Source organism: Natator depressus, chromosome 5 (assembly GCF_965152275.1).
Source record: "Natator depressus isolate rNatDep1 chromosome 5, rNatDep2.hap1, whole genome shotgun sequence".
NCBI classification, from domain to species: Eukaryota; Metazoa; Chordata; order Testudines; family Cheloniidae; genus Natator; species Natator depressus.
This window is the reverse complement of record NC_134238.1, coordinates 82,659,177-82,686,437: the sequence shown is the minus strand read 5'-3', so window position 1 is coordinate 82,686,437 and position 27,261 is coordinate 82,659,177. Positions and strand designations below refer to the sequence as shown.

Below are 27,261 nucleotides of genomic sequence, written 5' to 3'. Positions count from 1 at the left end.
TTCAAATATTATGATCTATCATGTGAAAAAGCTACACTATAGCAACATTACTGGCTAGATCCTGCACTAACTATAACAGCAGGGGGGAGCTGAGATACTGCACAGTGCATCTTCTGTTTCAGGAACCTGCTGGCTAAAACAGAATCACTTTGCTGAATAAGTACAAACTATTTCCACAGTTAACACTTGTTGCTGACATCTGGTTTTGCAAAGGCCTGATCCAATATGCGCTGAAATCAGTAGGATTTTTTCCACTGACTTCAGTGAGTGTTGGGTTGGGCTATAGCTGACTGGGAGGCTAGAAGCACCCTTGTTTGACCACAAACTATGTACCCTTTAGGATGTGGTTTGCAGACAGAGATGACAGCCAGGCCCATGCGCTGGGCTGTCTGGAAATATTCTGCCCTGCTGCTTCTGCAAAAGATGAAGAGGCAGTCAAAGATTATCTAGACTTTCTTCTTTTTTCTCCTCACTGCTGCAGGGGGCAGGATTTGGCCCCAAACTTGAAATTTTAATTATACAAAGCACAAGAAATTCATAATTGAGGTTCACACCAAACAGAACTGCCCTGCTTGCCCATATGGACTGCAAAAGAGTCTTTAATTACATGATCGCCAAACATATGCAATCATATCACTTGTTATATTGTAGGAAAATACAGGCATACTTTCAGAGGCACAAATGGCACCTATATGCCACTAGTTTTTAAAAATATCTAAAATGTGAATCTTGTACCTTTGACACTTATGAATGTTTAGACTCAGGTTTAGGATTCCAGTTAGGGAAACATCAGATACAGAAAAACAATACAGGAAGAGTCTGAAATTGTTGAGCTCTTGGGAAACTCTTTCTGGGGAAGAATGAGAGAGCCGATATACCCAAACTAAGACTGTGTTTTAGGCCTACAGGGGCCCAAACGAGCCAGAGCTTGATGAGTGGGCAGTAGTTAGGTAAACTGTCCTGGCTCTCCATGAGTGATGATCAGCTAAAAACAAAATGTCACATAAACAGGCGAGCATACAATACATGAGCCTGTGGTGAGGTGCGGGCTGGTGATAGCATTTAGGTAAACAACAGCACGGTACCCTATGTTCAGCCTTTTAGTGTTTGATCAGTAACAACAGAACATGAAAGGCAGTGGTGCCAGAGAGGAAAATGTAATATTTAAAATAATAATAATAATGTAATACCTTTGCCAAGCAATGCACAAAATGTGACAATAGCATTTCTGCCTGATGCATGCATGTACATAGGCTGCTTGAATACTCACACCGGCCTCAGGGACAACTTTGACTTAGTCACATACTAAGGGCCAAGTCCTGGACTAGCTCACACAACCCAGTTAGAGGGGTGACTGCACCACAGCCATTACTGGAGCCTCGGAGGGTCAGGGAGATTGACGTAGTAATTTTTAAAAAAACAAAATAAACACTTTTTCTCACATAAACAAGAGCTGTGCATCTTTACCTTGATCACAAGCTTTGGGTGAAATCCTGGCCCCGTTGAAATCAGTGGGAGTTTTGCTATTGACTTCAATGGAGCCAGGGCTTCACCCTGTTTTTAAAGAAGAAAAATTCCTGGCTCTCAAAAGTGCTGCTTCCCTGCCCCGCTGGCTCAGATTAGCTCTAGCTTTTGTGCTGATGCTATGCCTGCTCAAACTAATGACTGTGGCCTGCCATCCATTCCCTTCATCACAAAACACATCCACCTCTTACTGCAACGGTAGATTGTTCAATGGCTTTTTCCACAGAGAAATAACCCCAGGAAATACTTCGATGAGACTGAGAGAGATTTTTGTGAGAATACTGTCCCAATCTGCTATATCATCATACAATATCTGGATTTGGGCCAATATTTCAAAAAGTGGCCCATAGTATTGGATGCCTGAATTTTTGGGTGCCAACTGAAGACACCTTAAAGTGGCCTGATTTTCAGAGAATAGGAGGCCAATGCTTTCTGAAAATCAGGTCTCTTTGACATATGCATCCAAAACCATTAGCCACTTTTGAAAATCTTGGTCTTGAGGTTTGGCTCATACAACATATGTGTAACTAAAATTCTATTCAAATATGAAGTTTAAATATGTCAGTGATACACAAGTCATCTTATTTACACAACCTTAGTGGAGGCAAAATGTTAAAATTCAGCTTATGCAAGAACAGAAAATACTGCTTATATGCTTGCAAGTTTATAAAGGAAAAGTAAACACCTGAAACTCTATAAAGTGTTATCTTAGAAAAAACGGTAGTTCTATTTTTTTTATACTATTAGCTGAATAGTAGGTTAAATTGACCAATGTTGTGTGATCATATAATGAAAGAACACAGGCCCAACTCTTCTTTCCACTTCATCAGTGAAATTGCAGTGCAACTCTAATTCTAGTTGTATCATTATAATTTAACGTTATTTATATCTCCATAGTTTTTCATGATTCTTTACATACTAAGGACCTGGTCCTGCAAACACTTAAACGTGTGTTTTTACTCATGTGAATAGTCCCATTGAGTTTAAAAGGCATGAGTAGAATTATACATGAGTAGAATTATTTACATGAATTATACATGAGTAGAATTGTTCACGAGTAGAATTATACACATTCTTAGTGTTTTCAGCACTGGAGCTCAAAACACTAAAACTTCAAGGGACTTACAGATATAGACCTGAGTCTTCTGCCATGGAAGTGAATAGAAATTTTGCTATTGACCTAATTTGAAATAGTTTTGAGCCCTTTCTTAGACATATGGTAAAACAGCAAGGAGGGTTGGGGAGAACAAAGAGTTCAATGTTGTTATGTGCATACCTTGTTAGTTCCTTTTCTAAAATTATTGCTGTAAAGAGAATATATTCTCAGTAATATATAATTTATAGACTTTTCTGTAATTAACATCTGAACATTGGTATTGCATTAACAGAGTTCCTTGTATGTCATTTCTTTGCTTTTTTAATATAAAGGGAAAAAACAGAAAATTACAGGGAATCATATTATCTACAGAGCTCAAAAGGTTTACTTACTGTAGTTGAATTCCACATGGACATCCTTGTGGAGAAACGGTAACTCTTGAACTGTTCAGCTGACCACTTATGCAGCAGTTCTTATATACAGGGCTTAAATGAAAAATTAATTCAAACGTCACAGATAGAATTGCATCCTCAGAAGAATCAATAACAATTGCAAACACTGATGTAGACCATGTAGAATTCGCAGTTAACCATCCACTTGATTCCAATACACCATTTTCATAGCATGCTAGGTCTCTTCTACGATCAGAGTTTTCAGAAATCCTGGAGCATTATATCCCTTTAATTTTACAAAGCTGGATAGCAAGGAGCTCCTCCCCTTACCTGCCTCTTCCTTTTTAACTATGGCAGCCAAATCCACTCCCCTCCTCCCACAGACCAGATTCTTCCTGCCTGCCAACCAGCATATAGCCCAAGTCCTTCCTCCTTCTCCACGAGCCAGAGAGTCAACAGGGTCTCCTCACCTAAGCAGATTTCCCTCTGCCTCTCCACCTTCCCTCATACTCCTTATTCCATATAGTTCTGCCTTCCTCTCCCTGTCCTGCTCCAAAAAGCCCCTGTCACCTACCTATCTTTGTCCTGGCTCCCTTCTTCCTACCTTACCCTGCTGCTGCTGCTTCCCTTAGTCTCTGGTCTCTTGTTACTCCTCATCTGGCCCCATGTTACTACTCATCCCCTCAATCATCTTCTTCTCTCCCACTTGCTAGTCTGATCCTCCTTTACCCCTATTCATAAACAAGCCCGCCATGCCACTAGCCCCTCTCGGTCACTATCACTTTCCCACTCCTCACTCTGTTCTTGAATTCTCTAGATACAAAAACCAGCAATGAGGAAGTTACCAAAAGGAGTGGTATATTTTGTGTAAGAGAAGTATTTAATCATGAAGTAGAATGGGGAGGTTTGGATCTGAAAATAGCTAGGCAGCCAATTGAGCTGTAGAAGAAGCTGACATTTTCCTTTCCATGATACTCCTATTTTAAACTTGCAAGCACATTTTTTTGGCCCATATTTTTAAATAACAACACTAGCCTCTACTTTGAAAGAGAGAAAGCCACAAAGAATGCAGGACTCAATTTAGCATAAATACCAATGGTGACCTATAAAACAAAGAGGAGGTGCTCAGAGCAGGAGATTTAATGTGCTACAGGAGAATATTACATGGAGAGACCCCTATTTAGTGCCTGCTATTCCACAAAAAACATTCACAGTCAATAGACACATCTGCATGGAATTCTTCCCAGATACATGCATCAATGAGTACCCTAAACATGACTCTACAGTCAGAGATATCATCCTTTGCTTCTTAGACTTGGCTATTGCCTGAGCTAGACTGATTAGGGGTAGAGTGGGAAAAACTTTTCAACTGAAACTATTTTCAGCCAAAATAGGCAGATTTGGATCCACTAAAAGCACTTAATGAATTTGCATCCATTTTGCAAATTGTTTCAGTGAAAAAACAAAATAAATCAAAACAAAAAACTGAAAAAAAATCTGTTTTGTCAAATGTTTTATTTTGACGTTTTCAAAATTAAATTCTTTCGCTTTTCAATTTTGAAATGACTTTTTTCATTTTATTTAAAAAAAATTAAAAAGGAAAAAAACTCATTTGATCCAAAATGAAGTTTCATTTTAGATCAAACAAAATGTTGTTTAGTTTGACCCAAAATGATTTTTTTGACTTTTTGAAAACTTCCAAAAAAATTGTTTTCATGTCAACCCGAAAAAATATTTTTATTGCCAGTGAACCAAAAAAATCTATTATTCAAACATTTCTGATTAAGAGGCCCCAGCTTGTCTTGGAAAAGGCACCCAGAAATAAAGTTGTGTGGAATGTAAGGTGATAGATAAGCAGTGCAGGAAGAAAAGATGGAATAGACTTTGCTATGTTCACAAGACAAGCCTCTAGTAGTTCCAATATTTCTTAGCTCATGAGAGTGAAGATCACAATTTATGGCTTCGGAGAAGCTCCTTTTGTTCATCCTCTGGAGCATCAATGACTAACAGAGCAGTAGGGTCTCCTGTAATATTATCACTAAGCCACCAGACAAGATGTCAAAATCCAGTCCCCTCTTCTACCACACTGAGGTCTCCTTTGCAGTGAAACCAGAGCAGAAAGGGGAGACAGGGTGTTAGAAGGCTGTACAAGAGGTGCATACACCACAGAGAGCATGAAGCCCTGCTCATCATCCCCATATATAGCAGTACTCCACTGAAGAGTTGGGCAGGGTAGAGACATTTCCTTCCCATCATGTAAAGGGACCCTAAGTAAACTTCTTCAGACACTGGCTCTACCACCTTGGGGATGATTCCTTCACCCTGAGCATCTTCCTAAAACCTTGATCGGATTTAGGCCAGGAAATGAGTTTAGGATTTGAGCCTGAGATCAGTCACTAACAATACAGAGAAGCAACAAGTCTAGAGCACCCAGATTTCAGTAATGGTCATCTGTCCAAGTATTGTTATATTAATATATTTATATAGTAGTTACCATGCACTAGGCATGTAAGTCCTAGGCCCAAACCTAATTAGTTTTTAAATTTTTATGAGTGCCAGCTTATTTAGACTGGTACTGCCATCCTCCTTCAACTTCTACCAAATATTCATCTTAGGATGCATTTTTATGTCTGCAATACTGTCATGTGAGTTAGCCATTATTAGCTTTAAAGCCTTACAAACAGCTGTACAGGGGTCGGGTCAAAAGTTAAGGAGTGACTGTTACAGGAAAAGTGTGATGAACAGTGCTCACCCTACACAAAAACACTAAACGTTTTAGAAGAATGTTTCCCAAACTTGGGACGCCGCTTGTTCAGGGACAGACCCTGGCGGGCTTGGCCAGTTTGTTTACCTGCCGCGTCCGCAGGTTCGGTCGATCGCAGCTCCCACTTCACCGCGGCAGGCCAAAGGGGCCTGCGGGAAGCGGTGCGGGCCAAGGGACATACCGGCCGCCGCTTCCCGCAGCCCCCATTGGCCTGGAGCGTCAAACTGCGGCCAATGGGAGCTGTGATCGGCCAAACCTGTGGACACGGCAGGTAAACAAACTGGCTCGGCCCACCAGGGGCTTTCCCTGAACAAGCAGCATGCCAAGTTTGGGAGACACTGCTTTAGAAGATATGTTCATTTGTTGCAGGATAACTAGAAAGTTCCCAAAGGTTTTTGATCCCATATGGAAAGAGAACATTGTCAGATTAAGGAAAATAACCAATTCAAATATGCAATTTTAAAAATCTTGGAACTTTGATATTTCAATCCTAAAATTTATCTCACACCACACAGCACCCATTCCTGAAACATGAATATGTACATGTTGGCCAAGTTTGATGTTTTAAAACAAAGCTGCTTTTTTAGTTGTCTGAAAGCAAATGGTCCTTTTAAAAAGAAAGCTTTGGGGAAAATACAGCTGACAGACTCTTTTTAAATAATAAGATAACTCAAAATAATGTCCAAATTAATTATTTGAAAAGTTCTAAACCTTCAACCTCAAAAGTAAGTTCTGAGACTGTTTTACATGACTGAAAAGAGGAGTCAAAGTGCCATCTCAACTGTAAGTGTGTAATTGTTAGGCCAACACAATACTATTTCAAAAATTTAAATGTGTGCTCTTTGTACCTGTTTATTTCTTAGAGAAAGCCATTTAGGGCTAATCAGTCGCATTAGGCTAATCAACTCATATAACGTACTTGCTGAACAACATATTTGCTTTTGTTTTCAATTAATTTAGATAGACACGACTGCATTTGTGGAAATCAAAATCTATTGTTGTTGTTGTTTTTCAAAATACTGTTTTGCGTTCAGTTCAGCTTATGTAGTTTTTTAAAAAATAACCAAATAACCATCTTATGTTAACTCTAAAACCAAGGTGGGCTTCAAATGGATAGCTGTATTAATCTTAATACATTATAGGTGGAGTATTATCTGCTTCACATTGGTAAATCCTGTTTATTTAGGGAGTAAGAATTTCACAGTAGTAGTGGAAGAGGTTTACTGTGTGAATGACTGGGAGAAAAGCCTAACTGTCTTTGATTTATAACTGTAGTCAAATTTGCCTTTTGTATTTCTGCAAAGTATGGTGTATTTTCCAACTTTGGAAATTCTATACAATATGAAGGACTAAATTTTGCTCTACACACATGGAACCTCACTAAAATTAGTGGGATTGCAGAAGTGTAACTGGAAGCAGAAATTATCCCAATGATGCTAGTCAACATGTAACAGTTGTGTTTTTCTCCTTTATGTTGGGATATAATGATTTCTAAAGGAGAGATTTGAAGGGGGAGGGAGTGATATGGTTTAAGGAAGATCTGTTGCAGATTTTACATGCTACTTTTGCATACTTTTTGATACAGTGTAATAATTTAAAAGTATACTTAAAGACAGAGTAGAGAAAATACCAGGAGTGTTTTGGAAGATTGTTCTTGTAAAAATACATCTGTTTATAAATTACCGTTAGATATTTTCCTGACATATTTACTTTCCTCTTTGACATTATGGTTTCTAGACTTGGTCAACAGGTGGAATTATCTCAAGACTCAAATCGTACACCTTTCCAAAGCCTGGCAGCAAAAAGGTGCATAATACAGTCTTAGTAGGTTTTTGAATGAGTGAAAAGATTTACCCACACTTGGCTAACCTCACTTCTTTTTCGGCTTGCTGATACTAAGCATGTGTCTGGCTACTAACAATTTGGTCGTGTAGATTTGATAATCTTTTTGCTTCTAATTCTCGTTTTATCTAATCACAAATCATATGCACAGATGTGGTCTTGGTTAATTGAATTAAACCAGTGCCTGATCCTTAGCAACGGTAGAAGATTTGTTTTGTATTTTTAGATAACTTATTCCTCACATCCAGAAATGTTAGCACTGTTTTCAGTATGCCTGAGATACAATATAAGGGACATACTTTTAAAAATAATAAATTATACCAGTACAAAATTATATTTCTAATGTAAACAATTACTAGCCATCAGAAAATTGGCTTGTTTTATGTATTAGTGAGTACATTTAGGGTCAAATATTCAAACAACAACTACAATGCTTCTGCAGAACTTATGGGCACAGATCTTGTCGTTATGTCTTGGGGTTGATCATGCGTTGTGCAAGTGCAGTGTTGCAAGAATAAGCACAATTAAGTAGGTAGTGGGTGCCAGAGAACTCAATCCTGCATTAAAGAGAATACTCCTACATGGCCAATAAATTATCGCTGCACAGTGATAGGTATAGAGGCAAAATCTCAAGCACATACCTAACAAAAAAAGCTTCATTGCATATTGAGAATAACACTTATGTCCTTTCTTCACCCATACCTCACCCTTTTTTTACCCTATGTTCTTGAGAGTAAAGAAGCAGACACAAAAGATGCTTGAGATTTACTCCTGGTTAGTGTGGAGCACTATGCTTAGTGCTTACCTTATTTGTCATGCTGGAGCACGAACAACCTTTGCTCTCTGCTGGGCACCATGTGAGGACTTGCAGAAGAAGGCCTTGTGGTAAATGCTCCATTTGCATGCACATGTGCTTGTTTGTGTGCACAATACTTATGGACACAGATTTTAAAGCCCATCTGAAAATTTGCCCATGATGTTGAATGTGAGGAGTGTAGGTGTTTTTGTTTGATTACATTGTTGTTGGTTAATAAGTTCCTTGGGGTCTGAATTCTTTCTAGGTATAGATGGGGGAAAAAGCCATCTTGGTTATTGGTGCTATCTAATCAATGCCATTTATCCTCAATACTTGCCACCCAACTCCCATCCACCTCCCCAGTAGGCTCACATGCACACTGGATCACAGGGGACATGGAATGGAACTCTGTGGAGAGCACCATCAGGAACGAAAAGTAATTTCTGGACATCACCATGTCTATAAGCACTCAGCAACAAAATACTATAGACAACCAACAGCACCCTTATCTGTTCCTTCTTCAGCAAGTCAATACACCTCCTAATCAGTGGTATTGCAGGTGACTTGCGCTACCATCATTGACTCCTGACTGTCATTCAGTTTTAGGTGACTATCAACCATCCTAACTGATACATTAATAGTGTTTCATAAGACAAAATATTGTTGTATTATCTTATATTTCATAGCAAAGTCTGTGTCCAAGAATTTAAGAAGGAGATTTTCAAAGGCAGAAATGGGAGTTAGATGCGCCTAACTCCTGTTGGCTTTCAGTGGAAGTTGGGCGTATAACTCTCATTTCTGCATTTGAAAATTTCTCCTTGAAAAATTTCCTTCAACATGCAGTCCCTTAAGAGGCTAGCGACATTCTTGTTTTGCCACATTTATTCTTTCAGAACTAAACTTCTAGCACAAATGGCTAATACACAACCGTTCAGGATTTCTTCTCATTCCTTCAGAAACAAATGTACGTGTGGTTATCAGGTGGGATCTCACAGGTTACAGATTGACAGCCCAGAATCAAACTACCTTGTGAGATTTGGGCTGAAAATGTGGACTGTTTCAGGGAAACTACAACTCTGTTTCCTGTGGCAATATAATGCACATTAAATGCTTTGGGGGATCATAGAAATTACAGATAGAGAAAATCTCTCCTCTAAACTACCTGCCTTTCAATGCTATTACATATTTACTAGTGTTTTCTCTACCCTACTGTTAAAAGTTCTAAGTGATCGTGCTTCCACTATTTCCCTTGGAGGACTGTTCCCTCAGTGGGATACATCTATTGTGAGAAAGCTTTTCCTTATGGCTAAATTTTCCCTTTCTCAGTTTCATGCCATAACTCCCGGTGATCCCAGTAAGAACCCAGCATTTGATGGAAGATTATGGAATCCTAGTGGTATGACCATACATTGATCTAAGGCTCCAGAAGCTGCCACACAACAGCTACAACCATATTAATTACTGTAGTCCAGTCTCTCTCATGCACTTTGTAACAGTGGAAGGTAAAAATTGTGGGAAAAATGAGGTAGAGTTAAATAATAAGACTTCTGTTGCCTTCAAAGGGTGCAGGACATGAGCCCCAAATGCGCAAAGTGAGTGGATCTCAAGTTAGTGCTAGGAAAGGCAGCCTTGTCTTGTGACACATGGATTTCAGAATCACATTTTGAAGTCTGTTGTGCAGCAAAATAATGTCTGGTGGCTGCAGTATAACAGCACCCTAATAAATAATCTGTGCTTTTGTGTGGCTGTTGTGAAGACAACTGCAGTCCTGGAGAGCAGTTTCTGTTATTACGTACATATTTGTAAGGGAAGCCGGATATTTTTAGGAAATGGGAGGTAGCTTCTGAACCCTGATTTGATAGCGATTCAACAGTACGTGTCTATGAGTACTCAACAATAATGCAGGTTTTATGATAATGCAAAATTACAACCCATGCTCAAAAATTAACATACTGAGCTGGACGTCAAAGTTTATTTAGACTTGATTAATTAGGAAGATTATTATTTCTCCTTAATTACAGCCAGTAGTTTCTAGAATGTGCATTTTAAAAAGTTTAAAAATAGATCATGTTTGATTTTATATCTTAATGTCAAATCAAAATGTTTCCTGGCAGCTCCTTCAGTGACTCAAAATAGACAGTTCACACATTCCTTTAGACAAAGGAAGTTCAAGTCACCTGGCAAAAAAGAAAATTTAAATCAACTAGTGCCATCTAGTGGGGGCTAAAATGTCTTAGCCAGTGTCTAGTCTTTGCTTAGCTAGTAAGGTCTGAGTGCTAACTTATTGGATTTTGGTTATGAATATTAGTAAATGAAAGAGGTAGAATACTTCCATATATAAATTTGGATCAGGTACAAATCAAAATATCTTACTAATTATCAAAATGCAAAAATAATTACTTTTTGGTCTTTCATAACTTTACCTCTTTATGATTCAGGCTCCATGTTTGTATTACTATCAAGCATGTATTTGGCTCATAGTTTCAATCAGCAAGTTCCAGTCCACTAGAAATTCTGAGCTTGTCATTTTTAAGCCCTTTCCCCATTTATGTCCCCATTTCTCCTGAGCTTCTGTTTGAGGGGAAAAAATTGTGCACACGAGCCATATTCACTCCCCTACAACAAAGTTTGCAGTGGGGGTGGCATAACTGGCTCTACATCTGCTGGAGATTTCCCCATGCTGGAGAGGTAGGGTGAGTTTCTGGCCCCTTTGTGAAATGAGACAACCATAAAGGGGACTGAGTAGGCCCATAATCTTTGATTGCCTAAAAGTATTAATGTCATCTCTATCTACCCTTGTTTTCCTCAAAATAGTGGAACTGGAGCCATTTCTACAATATGTGCATTGACAATAGATAGATATATTTTTGTGCTCAGAATTTCTGTATGGCCTGGGTTTGGAGAGACTTAATCAGGGGGTAAAAAAATTAAAGAAAAATACTGAGGACTTCTAGTGTTACACTGAAATAGGATTTGAAAACTGCATGCAAATTAAAATGACCACAGGATAAGATTTGTGCATGAACCATTAAAGTTAATTATCTCACAACCAATGCTCTGAAATATTTGCAGTACCTTGTTCTGCTTTAGCAGCATATGTTTTATTTGGCCTGCATATTTACTCAAGCAATAACCTGAAGAATGAGATAAGCTTGGTTTGACCCCTTTCTTATGCTCTAATTCTCCACCTACATCTTTCTAGCATACATTATGCCATAATCCCCTGAAAAAAATGCTTTCAAGGGCACCATTTCTTAAGCAAACTGAAAAATTCTATTTGTGTGCTGCAGTTCCATCCATCCATTGCTCATGATGATTCAGCATCTTTTAATCCTTATGTGCTGCAGAGGACGAGAGCTCTAATGGGAGCTGAACAAGGTAGGCAGAGATATGTTATGTCAATACCAAAACCTTTACCTCTCCCTGCCAATATTAATCACTACCAAGCCCAGACATACAGAGGAGGATCCTTCTCTCCCTTTCCCATGGCTCCTTGACACAGAGTCTAAGGTTGTATGGAACCCCACTACATTCTCGACTCTCTTCCCGTGAGCAGCAACACATGGACACAGCATCCTGGTCAGAGGAGTTGGTACAATATGAATAACAGCATGGGGGTGATTTAGGGATAGCCTGTTTTTCCCCTTTGGGCAGTAATAGCACAGGGCTCAGTGCTGGCATAATGCCCTTTACATATGGATAAGAGCTCAGACAGATAATTCAGTGTTTGTTCAGTAACAGCAATGCTGTCAACTTTTAAAATATGTGACCGTTTCAACAAAGGAAGACATTTCAAACCATTTAAAAATGATTACTACTTGTGGGCTAGAGTCTACCACATGCATCGTCGGGCATGTTAGATGGATGAAGAGGGGCTCTGCAGCATCTGGAACCTGCAGGGAAGTTTCCCCAGCAGTGCTCCTGCACATGCCTGCTGTACCACCCTTGAAAAAGGGTGCAGAATATTCCCACCACACACACACACACACACACACACACACACACACACACACACACACACACACACACACACACACACACACACACACACACACACACACACACACACACACACACACACACTAAATTTTGAGACCTCAGGTTGTAGAGGTACAAGTGGTCACCTAATTTGGTTTCCAGAATCTTCATCACCAGTCATGATGTAAGAAAAGGAAAGAACCCAACTTGGACTTTCGGATGCCAGGTTGATCAGGGCTGGCAGTTAGTAAAACATCATGTTCCTTTTAAACAGAGAAAATTAGATCTGGAAATCATTCTGACAGTAAACACAGAAGTGCATGATGCCAGTTTTACCAGAGTCACTTTTCAGAAAAGCACTGTGTTTTTAAGTTGATGACTGTGGATATTTATGCGGAATGGAAAGGGTAAGGGCATACAAATAAGATGTCACCATATAAATGAACTTTTTCCCAAGATTAAACAATGGATCAGACTATAAGCACAGGCTAACATTTACAATGACACACACAGTAGAGTACATCCACAAACATTGTCTCGGAAAGACTTCACTTATTTGTAACATTCTATTTATTTTCCATGTATACAAGGCTGCAAAAAAAATGGCACATCAGTGTACCAGCAAGGACAATGCAGGTAGTGATGACAAATGCTACACTTTCCACTGCTGGTGGTAGTAGAAAGGAAAATAGGTTGATAAAAAGATGAGGTAGCTCACCATTCTTACCCCAATGCCCCCCAATGTGAGTAATGCCACATGTGTATGAAGCTATCAGTAGCTAGGCTTTTTTTAAGCAAATACTCATACAGCTAAACCAGAGGTATGAGTGACAATTCTGATCACCTACGTTGTGAATACAGTAGGTGTGAAGGCAGGAACTACCATAAGTAATGGACATACTTCCTGTAATTTGATAACTTGTTCATTGGTTGAAATGCAGGAGATCAGAGGGATGCCTTGCCCATGGACACAGAAGTCTATGAAAGTCCATATGCAGATCCAGAGGAGATAAAACCAAAAAATGTCTCCCTAGACAGAAAACTGCTGTCTCTGGAGGAAGGAGAACTTGGCTCTGGTAACTTTGGTACTGTAAAGAAAGGGCTCTATATGATGAAAAAGTAAGTTTTTACTACCATTTCATTTAGTGTCACAAAATGTTTTACATACAGTAACTGAGGGTGAAATTCACACACATTTCTCCCTCTGTGTCCAAATATATAAGCTTCATGTACTCCCCAGCCATTATTTTAGCCCATATGGTGTAAGTGTGCCCACTACATCTATGTAGTGAAATCTGGTCTGTCCCATGAAATCTGGCTGGGGGGGGGGGGAGGGAAGGGGGTGCGCTCATGGTATTGCCACCCTTACTTCTGTGCTCCTTACTTCTGTGCTGCCTTCAGAACTGGGCAGCTGGAGAGGGGCAGCTGTTGGCCAGGCACCCAACTCTGAAGGCAGCGCCAGTGTCAGAAGCAGCACAGACGTGAGGGTGGCATGGTATGAGGTGGGGGTCATCGCTTCTTGCAGGGGGCCAGGGCCGGCCTTATGGGTGGGTGATGGCCCAGGCTGCCATGGTCAGGTGAGTGACGTGGTCATTACATACACACACACACACACACACACACACACACACACACAGAGCCACTGCAAGGCCCCTTTAACCCCCTTGTGCTGGGCTTAGAGCCAGGGAGAGGCAGGGCTGGGCTGGGGGCATCCCATCTGGGAGCTCCCACCTTGTGCCGGGCTCCAGCTGCTAGTCCTAGCTGCGCTGAGCAGGGACAACGCTTCCTCTTCCCCTGCACAGGCTGCTCCTGAGGCCGGGTCAGACCCAACTCCAGGAAACTCTGCAGCTGCTGGCTGGGAGCCCAGCTCTGAAGGCAGCACTGCCACCAGCAGCAGCAGAGCAGAAACGAGGGTGGCAAAAGCGCATCCCCCCACAGTAGCCTTGTGACTGCCCCCCACAACCCTCTTTTGGGTCAGGACCAGTGTTCTCTCTAATTTTTCCCACCCGTGTGTGGAATACATTTTGTTATGTGCACCAATATGGAGGTAATGTGACACATGCCCTTCATATTGGTGCACATAACAAAATTCATGTGGTGGGGGCGGGGCCGAGGGGTTCAGAGTGTGGGAGGGGGCTCAGGGCTGGGGCAGAGGGTTGGGGTGCAGGGGTGTGAGGGCTTCAGCTGGGGGTGCGGACTCTGGGGTCGGCCTGGGCATGAAGGGTTTGGGGTGCAGGAGGGTGCTCCAGGGCTATGGCGGGGAGAGAGGACTCCCCCCAGCTCTCTCTCCCTGCAGCAGCACCTGGGGAGAGGCACCTCTCCCTGCCACAGCAGCTCCGGAGCTGGGGCTTGCAGGATAGGTGTCTCTCCCCTGGCAGGCCAGGTCGGGGCTGTGTTCAGGCCGGAGGAGGGGTGCCACAGCAGGTCCAGGCTGGGGCTGAGTTCGGGCTGGGAGAGGGGCACCATGGCAGATTGGGGGCCGGGCTAGGTTGGGGCCAGGGGAGAGGCGCCCCTCCCCTGGCCATAGCAGGTCCCGGCGCGGGTTCCCTGAGTGCCTGTGTGATGCTAAGAAGACTGTGCTGTGCAACCGCACAGATTACAGGGAACTTAGGTCGGGACCCCAGTTGTTACAACACTGTGACATTTCAGATTTAAACATCTGGAACTGGTGAAATTTACGATTTTAAAAATCCTATGATTGTGAAATTTACCAAAATGGACTGTGAATTTGTTGGGCCCAAATTATGACCATTCACCACTTTTCTCCAGACAATGACTTTCCCATTCAGTTGCACATTCTCTAAGTTACAGCAGCCTTCCCTGGCTGCCCTATCTGCCAGTGTGCTGACTTGAGTCTCTGGAGTGCTACATAGTCCTGGTTTGCCCCCAACACACCAGTCCCACCCGCCCAGAACACCATATCAACCTGCCCCTTTACCAGGGCTTATGAAGTAGTCCTTGGAAGGCAACCTTATAGCTATTTTCCATGTGCCTGCACCAGGGGAATCCTCCCCCAGCCAGACACAGGGCTTTCAGGGCCCCTTCATACTGCTTCAGGCCTTTTATCCAATGTAAAGAGGCCAGAGTGGGGATGAGGATCTTGCGGTTGTTTACAAGACCCTTCTCTTGGATGCGTGTGCATTGTTTCTATGATTCCTTCAGTTCTATCTTTCATTCAGCTGTCTTCACCCATTGTAAGAGATACTCTTGTTACACTTTTTTGCCTTTCAGTGCCAAAAAGAATTCAAACATCCCAATTGTATCACCACTTCTAATCTCTGCTATAAACCTAGAAGTGTCAATGTCGGTGTACGGTAACTCTTGAGAAATTTGTGTGTATGTGCAAGTTAGAATTTTTGTTACAGGTAATCCCACAACTGGACTTTCTTTTATAGGGGTGCCAAGCCAGTAGCTGTAAAAATTCTTAAGAATGAAAATAATGATCCAGCCGTAAAGGATGAATTACTGAGAGAAGCTAATGTAATGCAGCAACTGGATAACCCATACATTGTCCGAATGATAGGCATATGTGAAGCTGAGTCCTGGATGTTAGTAATGGAGATGGCAGAACTTGGACCGTTGAACAAATTTTTGCAGAAAAACCGGTATGCTGGCTTTGAGTATGTTTTATATTGTTTTATCAAAAAAGGAAACGAGATTGGTATGTTCTTTTTTTTTAAAAAAAATTGAATACCAATGAAAATGGGCTCTTTTCTTAAATCTACAGTGTGGAAAGCTACTGTAAGACTCCTATGTATCAAACATTTTCTGATGAAACTGCCACATTTTTGAATAAATGAAACATTTCCAAATGCCCCACTGTCAATTGCCTGTTGATCTGAGAATACAACTCTTATTTTTGTTCAGGAACCACTTCTGTCATCAGTTCTAATTAAAGTTTATTAAAACATAAATGAACACGATGACCCATATGATGCAAGGAAGGTCATTTAATGAATTTGTACAGTAGCTCCATTAAAAGTCATGAAAATGAACTACTGACCTCTTACAGACCCAATTATGACTTTCAGACATGTCAAGGAAAAGAATATAACAGAGCTGGTGCATCAGGTTTCCATGGGGATGAAATACTTGGAGGAAAACAATTTTGTACACAGGGATTTGGCTGCAAGAAATGTGTTGCTAGTTACCCAACATTATGCCAAAATTAGTGACTTTGGACTTTCCAAAGCTCTTGCTTCTGATGAGAATTATTACAAGGTAAGATTAGTACAAGGAATATGACTTTGATAGTGATGTGATTTTTTTTTTATGGAATGATTTTCAGTGGAAGTAGTTATTCTAAAAGTTGAAATACAGAACATAATTTATTATTTTGTTGCCTGTTAGTAGGTAATTAAAACAAAGGAATGGCCTTACTGAACTGTATAGAGCTGGTTGGGAACAAAAATTCAATGGAAATTTTTTTTACTATTTTCCACACACAAAAAAAGGGGGCTCAGGGAATTTTCAGCCAAAAAGATTGGTTTTGGCCTAAAGGCAAAGACTTTTCAGATATTGTTTTTTGATTACAAGTCAAAGTTTTCTACGGAAAACAGACACTTTCCTTGAAAATTTTTGTTTAGTCAAAAGCCCAATTTACTGTTGAAAAACAGTTTCAATTAAAAACATTTGACCAGCCCTAGAAATGGATTCTACTACAGAATAGTGTCAATCCATTTGCATATATTTTGCATCCAAACTCTTTCAACATCATCAACCAAAACTAAACCTAACACTGTTGTTATTGAAATATGATGATTCATTTTGGGAAGAGGTTGAATGAAAACAGTTTGGTTAAATGATGGCTAAATAAATCCTTGTATAGAGGGACTGTTCAGTTCAGTTTTAAGTGAATTTTGCTGCCTGCATCCAAAGGAAAGGAAATGACGGCCAAGTTTCATAAAAATATAACAGTCCTTGAGAGTTAAGGGAGACCTTTGGGCCCATCATATCTTCTTTTAATTCCCTTATCTTATATTCTGATTTTGCTCCCCCTGTTCCCAACACAAGAAGGTTTTGTCCTTTTTAAGCTGGAGCTGGTCTGTTGTATTTCCTGAAGAGCAGAATATCTAGGGCTAAAATGAGATCCAAGTCCCCTGTGGAAGCATTTTTGGATGAACTTATGATACCAGCCTCTCCCCATGTTTTTCACTGCTCTGTCTTTCTTGTCAAAACGTCTCCAAGGCTAGGTGAATAGCCAGATATGCATGTGAGGCTTTGCAATTCAAATCATTCCTTGCCCCTGTCCTCTCCTCCTCTTCGTCCTACTCAATCGATTTATCATCATAGGTAAGTTAGGGCCAACCTGCATGAATGCTACATGAGCGGTAGCATTAAGAAAAGTGTGAGGATGCTCATTACAATTGGTGCTGGGGAGCCACAAACAGTAGAAATATGTTTTTAATTACAAGTAAAATGTTTGGGATCAGGATGAGCTCTTTAAAAGCACAGTTTGTTTCAAGTGAAGAGGGGACCTTAACTGAGGGCATGTCTACACTACCCCACTACATCAGCATAATAACTCCACTTCTGCAAGAGGCCGCCATGGCAAGGTGTGGACAGCACTTTAAGCCGATGTAACTTATGTCGCTCAGGGGGGTGTTGTTTTCACACCCCTGTATGACATAAGTTACATCAACTTATGCAGTAGTGTAGACCAGCCCTGAGAGTCGATGACAAAGGTGCATTCCTCTTTCCCACTGAAAAGCAGAGTGGAGTTTCACAGTGACATTGCCTTGTGATAACTTGGTATTGCCACAGAATAGTGTTAAGAAATAACTTAATTAGATTGCAACTCAGTATCATAATGCAATGCTGTCAGTCCCTATGCTGTTTGAGGCAAAAGGGAATCTCTGCTTGAGACCGAGTTCTGCCTTGAAGCAAGTATGAGCCTCAGGTTAATTGGGTATGTCTCAGGTTGTGCAACTGAGACTTGATATGAAAACCTTTATTTTTAAAAAAGTGTCAAAAGGATTGAGTATTAAATTAAACAAATAGCATGCAGCAGATGCCATTAAAAACATGACCAAAAATAATTTGCAGATAAATTTACCTTTACTGTGGTATTCCTGGTATTCCTATGCTAGAACATAGAGTGTGGAATAGTGTGAATAGCACAGTAATAACTCCTCTCTGTGTGTGTGTGTGTGCATGTGTAAGCAATTTGATGGCATTGCTTTACATTTCTTCAGTTAACATGGCATATTTGAATTTTGATGATAACTATAATTGTTTCCACTGCCTGCTTTTTCTTTTGTGACTCATTTTTAGGCACAAAGCCATGGGAAGTGGCCAGTCAAGTGGTATGCTCCAGAATGCATGAACTTCTACAAATTTTCTAGCAAGAGTGATGTTTGGAGCTTTGGGGTTCTAATGTGGGAAGCTTTTTCCTTTGGGCAAAAGCCATATAAGGTGAGTATTTTTCTTCAATTATGTTTTTGTCGAAGTTAGTGAAAAGTAATGACCTCACACATGTATATGTGCACATGTGTGCGCACACACATATCTGATAGATCCATTCTGCTGCAACAAGTGATTCTCCCAGGTCAGGGCAATCCCCAGCTACCCATTTGTGAAAGCTTGATGAAGCACATGGGCTATAGTGTGGCTCCGAAGTTTGCTGTGTCTACACCTTTCATATTCTAAGTGACAGCACGGATGATGTACTCTAGCTGCAACTGAGGCTTTATCGTTCTGTTTTAGGGAATGAAAGGAAGTGAGGTTGCCCAGATGATTGAAAGAGGAGAGCGAATGGAATCTCCTGAGGCTTGTCCAAGTGAGGTCTATGACTTGATGAAACTGTGTTGGACATACAAGTAAGTATAATGTGACATTTTACCTCCTGTTGATATTTCTTAGGCAGCTTAGCTTATACGTAGAAAGAAAACAAGAGACATTTGAAAACATATACTTTCAGCTGATGTTTTAATTAGAAACAATGAGCTATAATCTTCAGGCAGTCCATCATGCTTTCAAATAACCACAAGTTGCTGTGGAACTATATGCCCTTACTATCTACCTATCAAACAAAAAATGTATCTGATTTCAAATGTGATATTTTCCACACTGCTTAAACAAGAATAAGGCATAAAAATGTTCTGGCCAAAAAATAGGGTTTCATCAAAATCAAAATTGTTCACAGACAAATGTCACTTTTGATGATATTTTTAACAGATTTTTTGTTCCATTTCAATTTTTGAAAACAAGAAAATTTCCAATTATCAGATATTTTCCCACTCCCTTCCCCCTTGAATGCAATAGAATCACTGAAGTCTAGATTTTTTTCTACATTATATTCTCTCTCTCTCTTTCTTCTCCCCCTCCCCCCATCTTTTCAAAACATCCACAACTTTGGAAAAGTTATTAAGAGGCAAAAGGGGGGGGGGAACTAACTTTTTTAAGACTGAAGTTTTGAAAAGTTACAGAATGGCTAAGTTAATTTCATTTTTCCACTCTATAGTTTTTCCAAAGTTGAAGAAATTTTGAAAATGTAAAGCACAAAAACCCACCCTAACCTGGACATTCCTTTTATTGCACTGTGTGATAAATATTCAAAAATTTGACATGTGAAATATTTTTACTTTGGAAAAACATTTTTTAAAAAGTTCTTCATTTAGAAATGAAGTTCTATTCTGTAAAATAGAAACAACTTGCAAAATATTTCAAAATTCTGATTTTTCCTCACTATATTTTGTCTACCTTCTATAAAATAAATATCAGACTGTATGGGGACTACAATGGCTATGCAGTCTTTTGGTGTCTTCAAATTTAAACTCAAATTATTTAAATTTATGCTTTTTACACTTCAAAATCAGCCATGGTGAGAAGACGGGTTCTTAAACAACTACTACAAATTCAGTGTTCCCGCAAGACAAGACAAAAATCATATTGTATGCATCACAGGTACATTTCAAAAAGAAACAGTCTTCTACATATGAAAGCAGTGGGCCAAACTCTGCTTTCAGTTCCATTGGCATAAATTGGGAGAAGTTCCTTTCAATTTACATCAGTAAATAACTGAAAGCAGAATTTGGTGGATGGTATGTCATAGCAGGAATACAGTCCTCGTGAGCAAAGTGCTTCTAGAAATAACAACAAACATAACGAGCTTCACAGAAATATAAATTCTTTCTTATAATCAGCCTGACTTTCTTCCCTGATTAATTCAATGAATGCCATAAACAATTGTTGATCACATCAGAGTCACTTCTGTCAGGATTAATTGCAAAGTCTTAAACACTTAATTATGACATCATTGAATAAATATATTATGAGAAAACTAATTATTATATCCATGAAATAAATGTACCAGGGCAAATGCTAAGGACAGTGCACCTGTGCTTGAACAGGAGTTCTATACCCATATGAAGTAAATGGATCCATGTATAATGTAAATTTCATAAGGACTTGTTCTCAATTTAATCAGTTGCCTGAATTAATAGTGGGTAAAAGAAACGCATTCTAGCCACGTATCCAGGACCACGTTCAGAGATGAGCAGAAGCAACTCCAGGGCTTTGGTCATAGCTCTCATTATGAGTCAGATGGTGCAGTGTATGGACTATCTTCCACACCTTACATCTGAAATAAATGAGGTAGAAGGTAAAGGGGAGCAGTTTTATCCTTTCGTGCACAGGTGTATCACTGACTCTGACTACATATAGTAATAGGTAATATATTGCATTGTCTAGATGAATGATGGGTTAGTTGATCTGGATGTACTTTAGTGTGACAATCACCGTTTGGTGTTCTCTCTGGTGGTAATTCTAATAATATCTTCACCATTTACATGAACCTTCAGCAAAGTCTGGGGGTATAAGGAGATGGAACAGTGGTCCAAAAGTCATTCCTTTCACAGCTTTCCAATTACTATACCATCATATCTCTCTTCCTCTTACAGGATTGATGACCGACCAGGATTTTCTGCTGTTGAACTCAGACTACGTAACTACTATTATGACATTTCACATTAACAATGTGGGTACTATGGACCTTATGCTCACTTTGGTCTGCTGAAAGCTCCCTTCTGAAAATGAAAGCCAAAAGTTTTAGCTTTAGAAAACATCATGACTTCAGTGTCGACAACATAAAGAGCTTCAGCAGTACCAAAGTTCAAAGCAAAGCCCTTTGTAATAGACGTCTTTACTTGCTTTCAGTGCAATTTCCGGCCCTGAAATATCTTTTCAAAAGCAGACATTGCTACACTGTGTGCAGCAAAGACAGCATAATAGATCTTTAGAATTCTACTAAATTAAGTTTGTTTTATTTTACATACAGCCTTCTTGTCTTTGGAGGGAGGGATGTATATTGCAAATTCCATTTTCTCTCTTTCATCTCTCTTCCTCTCATGCATATATTTGAATACAGAGCCAGCATAAAAGCTTTGCTACTAATTTTCTCACTACTGTTATTTACCCTAAAAATTGCTCAGAAGTCCCCAAGCTTTGATAAAGCTTTTTCTCCCAGTGAGAGGAAGGTATTGATCTTTGACTGTTTAATTCTTAGTTTATATCCTAATGTACTCTACCTGGACCACTGAAATCCTCTCAAGTAAAAAGCCCTACACTCCCCTGCAGTAATGCAAGGAGAGAGGAAACAGAATTTGTGAATCCCTACCGTGTGGCAAGGAAGCATCCATTCCCCTCTGAATTCTCCTCTTCCCCCGACCTGCCCCCTTTTCTATTCAGGACTCTCCAGCTTGTCTAGGGGAATAGTCATATATACAAGAGGAGTCCTTGGGGCATGCTTCCTTCTAGAAGAGGGAGTAACAATGCCTCAGTTAATGTTGCTCAGTATTAAACTTATTGTCTGTGCCTGCATTAGCTGAGAGAGCATTGGTTGGCCAGTGGAAGCATCTCCTTTTCTGTCTTACCTTTGTCCTCTTCCTCCAATGTCTTTTATGGATTATGTCTTTTAACAGACTTCTTGATGTTGTATGCCAAACAGCTACCACCTCCTCTTTCAAATTCCTCCTCGTCCACAACGCGCTTCCACAGATTCCAAGGCCAGAAGGGACCATTGTGAGCATCTAGTCAGAGCTCCAACACAGGCCATACAACTTCCCCAAAATTCCTAGGGCATACCTTTTACAGAGATCCAGTCTTGATTTAAAAATTGTCCGTGATTAGAGGATCCACCATGACCATTGGTAAAGTGTTCGAATGGCTAATTACTCCCGCTGTCAAAAAGTGACACCTTATTTCCAGTCTGAATTTGTCTATCTTTACCTTCCAGCCATTAGATTGTGTTACACCTTCCTCTGCTGGATTGACAAGCACATTATTAAATATTTGTTCCCCCTCTAGATACTTAATCGAGTCACCTCTTAACCTTCTCTTTGTTAAACTAAATAGATTGAGCTAGATGGCATGTTTTCTATCCTTGAATCATTCTCATGGTTCTTCTCTGAACCCCCTTCAATTTATCAATGTCTTCCTTGAATTGTGGGCACCAGCACTCTAATATTTTATAATAACGTCATTGCATAAAAAGGGAACTCTCAAGACATTTGAAGTGCAACCAGTTTTTCACTTCTCACTCTGCAGGAATCAGAGCATCCCCCAGCCCCAATCCCTTTATCCCAAGGGATCCATCTGCCTCAATTTCATTACCTTTGCCCTTCCCATAATGTTAGTGTTTGTGCTACCATTATAGCTTTCATCTTGCATTAGAATGTAAACCCTTCAGGAAGGAGTCTTTGTCTTTCTGTTTGTTTGCAATGCACCAAACTCTCTCTGGCAGTGTCTAAAGATAACAAATCATTCAGTTCCCCTCATAGTTCCCTATTGCCACTTTTCTCCAGTCTCATTTTAAATATTCCAGGTTTATCCTGATATGTAGCCTAAATTTTCATTCCCTTTCTTAATTACAGCCCCATACTCCAATACTGTTTTTGAGCCCTGTATTCAATCCTAAATAATTATTGGTGTTTACACCTTCCAAATATATGTAGACTATTCTTATAAGATAAATAGTTCCCAAAATTAATTTATTGGCATGCACATAAATGGATGCACATTTTATTACTACAGGAAATACGGGTATGCAAACGTACTGAAGAATAATGTTTAAGGTTTGATATATTTATTTCTATGTATTTTCAGAACATATGTATTTTACCATGGAATTAACTGGGTATTTTAAAAGTTAATTTAGATGGTATTTTTGTCATTTGAAAAAGAAATTGATTACACAGTGCCAATGTTTCAAACATAGAAGAGGGTTATAGAAGTTTGGTTTCCCTTGTGAAATATTTGTAGGTACTGTAGATCTAATGTAAGAGATCATTTGTTTCTTTTGACTAAATTAATGATAAATGTCCTACGTTTTCAAAATTGACTAGTGATTTTTCAATGCCTCAGTTTTGAGGTGTCCAGTGGAGGACATTGTAAAGGTAACTGATATTTAAAGACACTCAAAACCACTATTTGCTTTTGAAAATGAAGGCTATTTATCTTTATCCAAGTGGGACCAGTATATAAATTGGTTGGTTTGAAAAGCTAGATATCTCAGCATCTGTTTTTCTGCATGGCCATGTTGTCCAGAAGTGGCCTCTATTTGATTTTTGAGCACTCACTTTTGCACAGACAATTTAGAATCTCCATGTGCGGTAATCCACCTGTGCATGAAACTGGATGTAAATCAAGCACAAGTGAGATTTGAGTATAAAATCCCATCACCAAGAAGGGCTACAATTCCACATGCTCTCGGACCCTCTGAGAGCATGGCCTAATGTGACAAAGTTGGGGAGGCCCAACCTCCTCCCATTTTTTTTTAAAACATTTTTAAAAGTGAAGAAAGATCATGATTAGTATTATTTTATTGTTTTTTAGCTTTGCTATAAAAGCCTACAGCGTATGAATACAAAGTTTTGTGACCTAAATGAATATATTATTAAACTGAAATTAAAGGTATTCTTTTGTAAAAGGTTTGGTTGTAATAAGAATCCTTTTTAAAAATATATTTGACTGTGATATAGTTATGTTTTATTTACTGTCTTCTAACCATTACTGATACAAGGTAGCGAATATGTATTTGTCAAATTACTGTGATTATTTATTTTGAGCCTGATTGTGATTCCCTTACTCAGGCCTGGTCTACACCTAAAATTTAGGCTGACCTAGCTGCATTGCTCAGGGCCAAAATTTTGCACCCTGAGAGACATAGTTAGGTCAACCTAATGCCCATTGTACATGCAGATAGGTTGCTGGAGGAATTCTTCCGTGCACTTAGTTACCGCCTCTTGAAGAGATGTATTTATTACATTGATGGAAAAGTATAATCTCTTAAGATTATGATTTATGTAAAGCATTCAATATCATGTCAGTTACCATCTGTTTTAATCATTTGCATCTTGGTACTTATTGTATTATGGTCCCACTCACTCATCCCCACTCATTGCTTACTTAAAGAAACTGAAAAGAATCAGTGTGTAGATAAACCCTAAATATACCAAGAAATATACCAAGTGAAGATTTTTTTAAACTTGGAACCAAAAATAATACCCATAAATTTCATGAACTAAAATAATTACAGCTAGAACTGGTAACAGGTTCAGGCTAAACGCCTGAAACTGTCTGTTTTTATTTTTAAAAGGTCAATAATGATATTCCTCAATCCGTTAGTCACTTTAGAATTGTGCTGATCCAGCTGTAAGAAACACATCTTGCCAGCAGATGGCAGTGATTGAATAGATTTAATGCTGTTAATACTCTCTTATTCTCTAAACACCTTACCTTTTATTTTCTGTAACTACCTTTAATTTAATTTGCATTTTCACTTTGATTATATATTTAGAAAAAAATAAGTAATTAAATAAATCCATCACTTCCCCTACCATTGAAGTGCAACCAACTCTGGGATAAAACATGACAGCTATTGAAGAGCACACAGTAACACACTGCACAAGTTAGGGCAAGAAGAAAAGGATATTGTAACCAAATGAATGAGAGTGGAAATCTTAGGCTAAGTGTATATAATTTCCTGCAATAAATTTTGTCCAGGAAAATATACCTCTAATTCTTGCAAAAAGTATCCTGGGGTATTTTAATGACCACAGTGAAGGAAAGCACCTCAAGGATTACAGCTAGCCTTCAGGGCTTGAGTACTGACTCAGAGGGATGCATGCCACCTATTAAATCAATACCTCCCTGCTTGGAGCATCCAGTTGTTCCATGGAAGTCTCCCATCCCATCCAAGCACTATCCAATGTTGCTTCGCTCATGAATTTTAACAAAGCTGTGGCCTGTCAGTCTCGGGTAGCTTAGCTTGCCTCTAGAAACATAAATGAAAGCAACGGTATTAAATATCAATACTAAATTGATAGAATGTTATCTCAGGTTAGGGGAATAGTTATAGCAATCACCCACATTTCCCCTGTGCCTTAGCCCTACCTATTAGTTCAGGTGAAAAGCAGCTAGACACTTTAACATACACTGAAATATTCACTGAGCCTAGTCATTACCTTTTTGAATGGCTGAGAGATTGGCACATTCACCATTTCCCTTCAGTCACCTCAGCTTTTCCACAGAGCACAATGCCTTGATGGACCATCACACTCATAGCTCTCATTTCAATGAACTCTTTTACAGCCAGCAGGTATAAAAATATACAGATACCAAAGACTGCCCATCATAATAAATGCTTTACATTGCCATACGAATAACCAACTTCAGTGGCAGCTTGTCCCTGCAAGAATGAGAATGGGTGCAAGACTCCCTCAGCCTGGCATCTCTGCACAAAGGCCAGCCACATTCACTCTCCTTGAATGTCCCTCAGGGCTAGAGGAACACCTTGGAGAGGATGCAGCACTAGCCTCCCAGTGCTTCTGCCCAGCGCCAGATGGTGGGGAAGGGACATGGAAGAGGTGTTGCAATGGCTGCCTTCCCCTTTTCAAAATAAAGGTTTAAAAGCACAGCAAGTAATTTGGCACACAGACAAAAACTACAATATTAGGAGTGCAGTTGCTTCTCTGAATGCACATTTACATGTCTGTTTTGAAGACATGACTGCACTACTGTGCGTGCACATAAATGGTTTTCTTTTCCACATTTGGAATAATGTGGTAGTTTGTGCAATATTCCTTCTCTACAACAGCAGTATCACTAAAACCATTACGCTCATGCTGAATGGAAAACCAGGTAAAAGGAAACTTTTCAATTGTGCCCACTGTGTATCTGAAAAGTTCCCCCCCCACCCCCCAAAAAAACCAACCCAAAAGCTTGCCCTTCTATTTTGCCCTCTTTCATTTAGCAGCCACTTTTTTAAAAATCAGGTAGGGGTTCTGCACACTGCAATACACAGCGACTGTACGACACTTGGCAATGTAATTGTAAAAATCCAGGCCAAACAAGATATTGTATATTGCCTGGCTGCTCCTGTCTTTCAGAATGCTAGGACAGCCCCTTTTTTCTTTATGTATTCAATTGTAGGCTCTATCCTTGCTGTGCTATTGCAGAACCCTGCCTGGCTCCGGTACTATTTTTAAATTCTTTAGTAGACTGTGACTCTGTCCATCCACTCACAGAAAGTGAAAGGGTTTAGACACTATGGATTGTGAGTCTGGCATTCTTGACCCATTCATAGTTTTTGCATATATTGAGCAAGTAGAACAAGTACTGGTTCTTCTTAGTGATACAGTGCGGCACAATTTAGGTTAAAGGATGGATGAAGTATGGAGTAAGTCATGCCTCAGAAAGTCACCCTCAATTGTCTGATTGTATCCATGTTAATGCCAAACAGAACTTGCAGTACACACAAACACAAGTACAAAGTTCACAATTTGTTCCCAAAGCTCCCACAGCTGCTTCTATGCAAGCTTTTTTCTTACAAAAAAAAAAAAACCCTCTTGAATTTGTTTCATAACTTTAT

General features: G+C 39.7%; 1 protein-coding gene across 1 annotated transcript in view; it reads left to right on the top strand.

The window, feature by feature from the left end:
- SYK (spleen associated tyrosine kinase) overlaps nt 1–24,267 on the top strand; it is a 74,139-nt gene extending 49,872 nt beyond the window's left edge. Inside the window, exons 7-14 of the mRNA XM_074953089.1 lie at nt 7,514–7,582; nt 11,705–11,792; nt 13,334–13,511; nt 15,788–15,997; nt 16,424–16,613; nt 18,666–18,806; nt 19,098–19,210; nt 21,293–24,267. Coding sequence (XP_074809190.1) covers nt 7,514–7,582; nt 11,705–11,792; nt 13,334–13,511; nt 15,788–15,997; nt 16,424–16,613; nt 18,666–18,806; nt 19,098–19,210; nt 21,293–21,365 — 1,062 coding nt within the window. The 3' untranslated portion in view covers nt 21,366–24,267. The remainder of the gene's footprint in view (nt 1–7,513; nt 7,583–11,704; nt 11,793–13,333; nt 13,512–15,787; nt 15,998–16,423; nt 16,614–18,665; nt 18,807–19,097; nt 19,211–21,292) is intronic.
- Nucleotides 24,268–27,261: the final 2,994 nt, after the last annotated feature.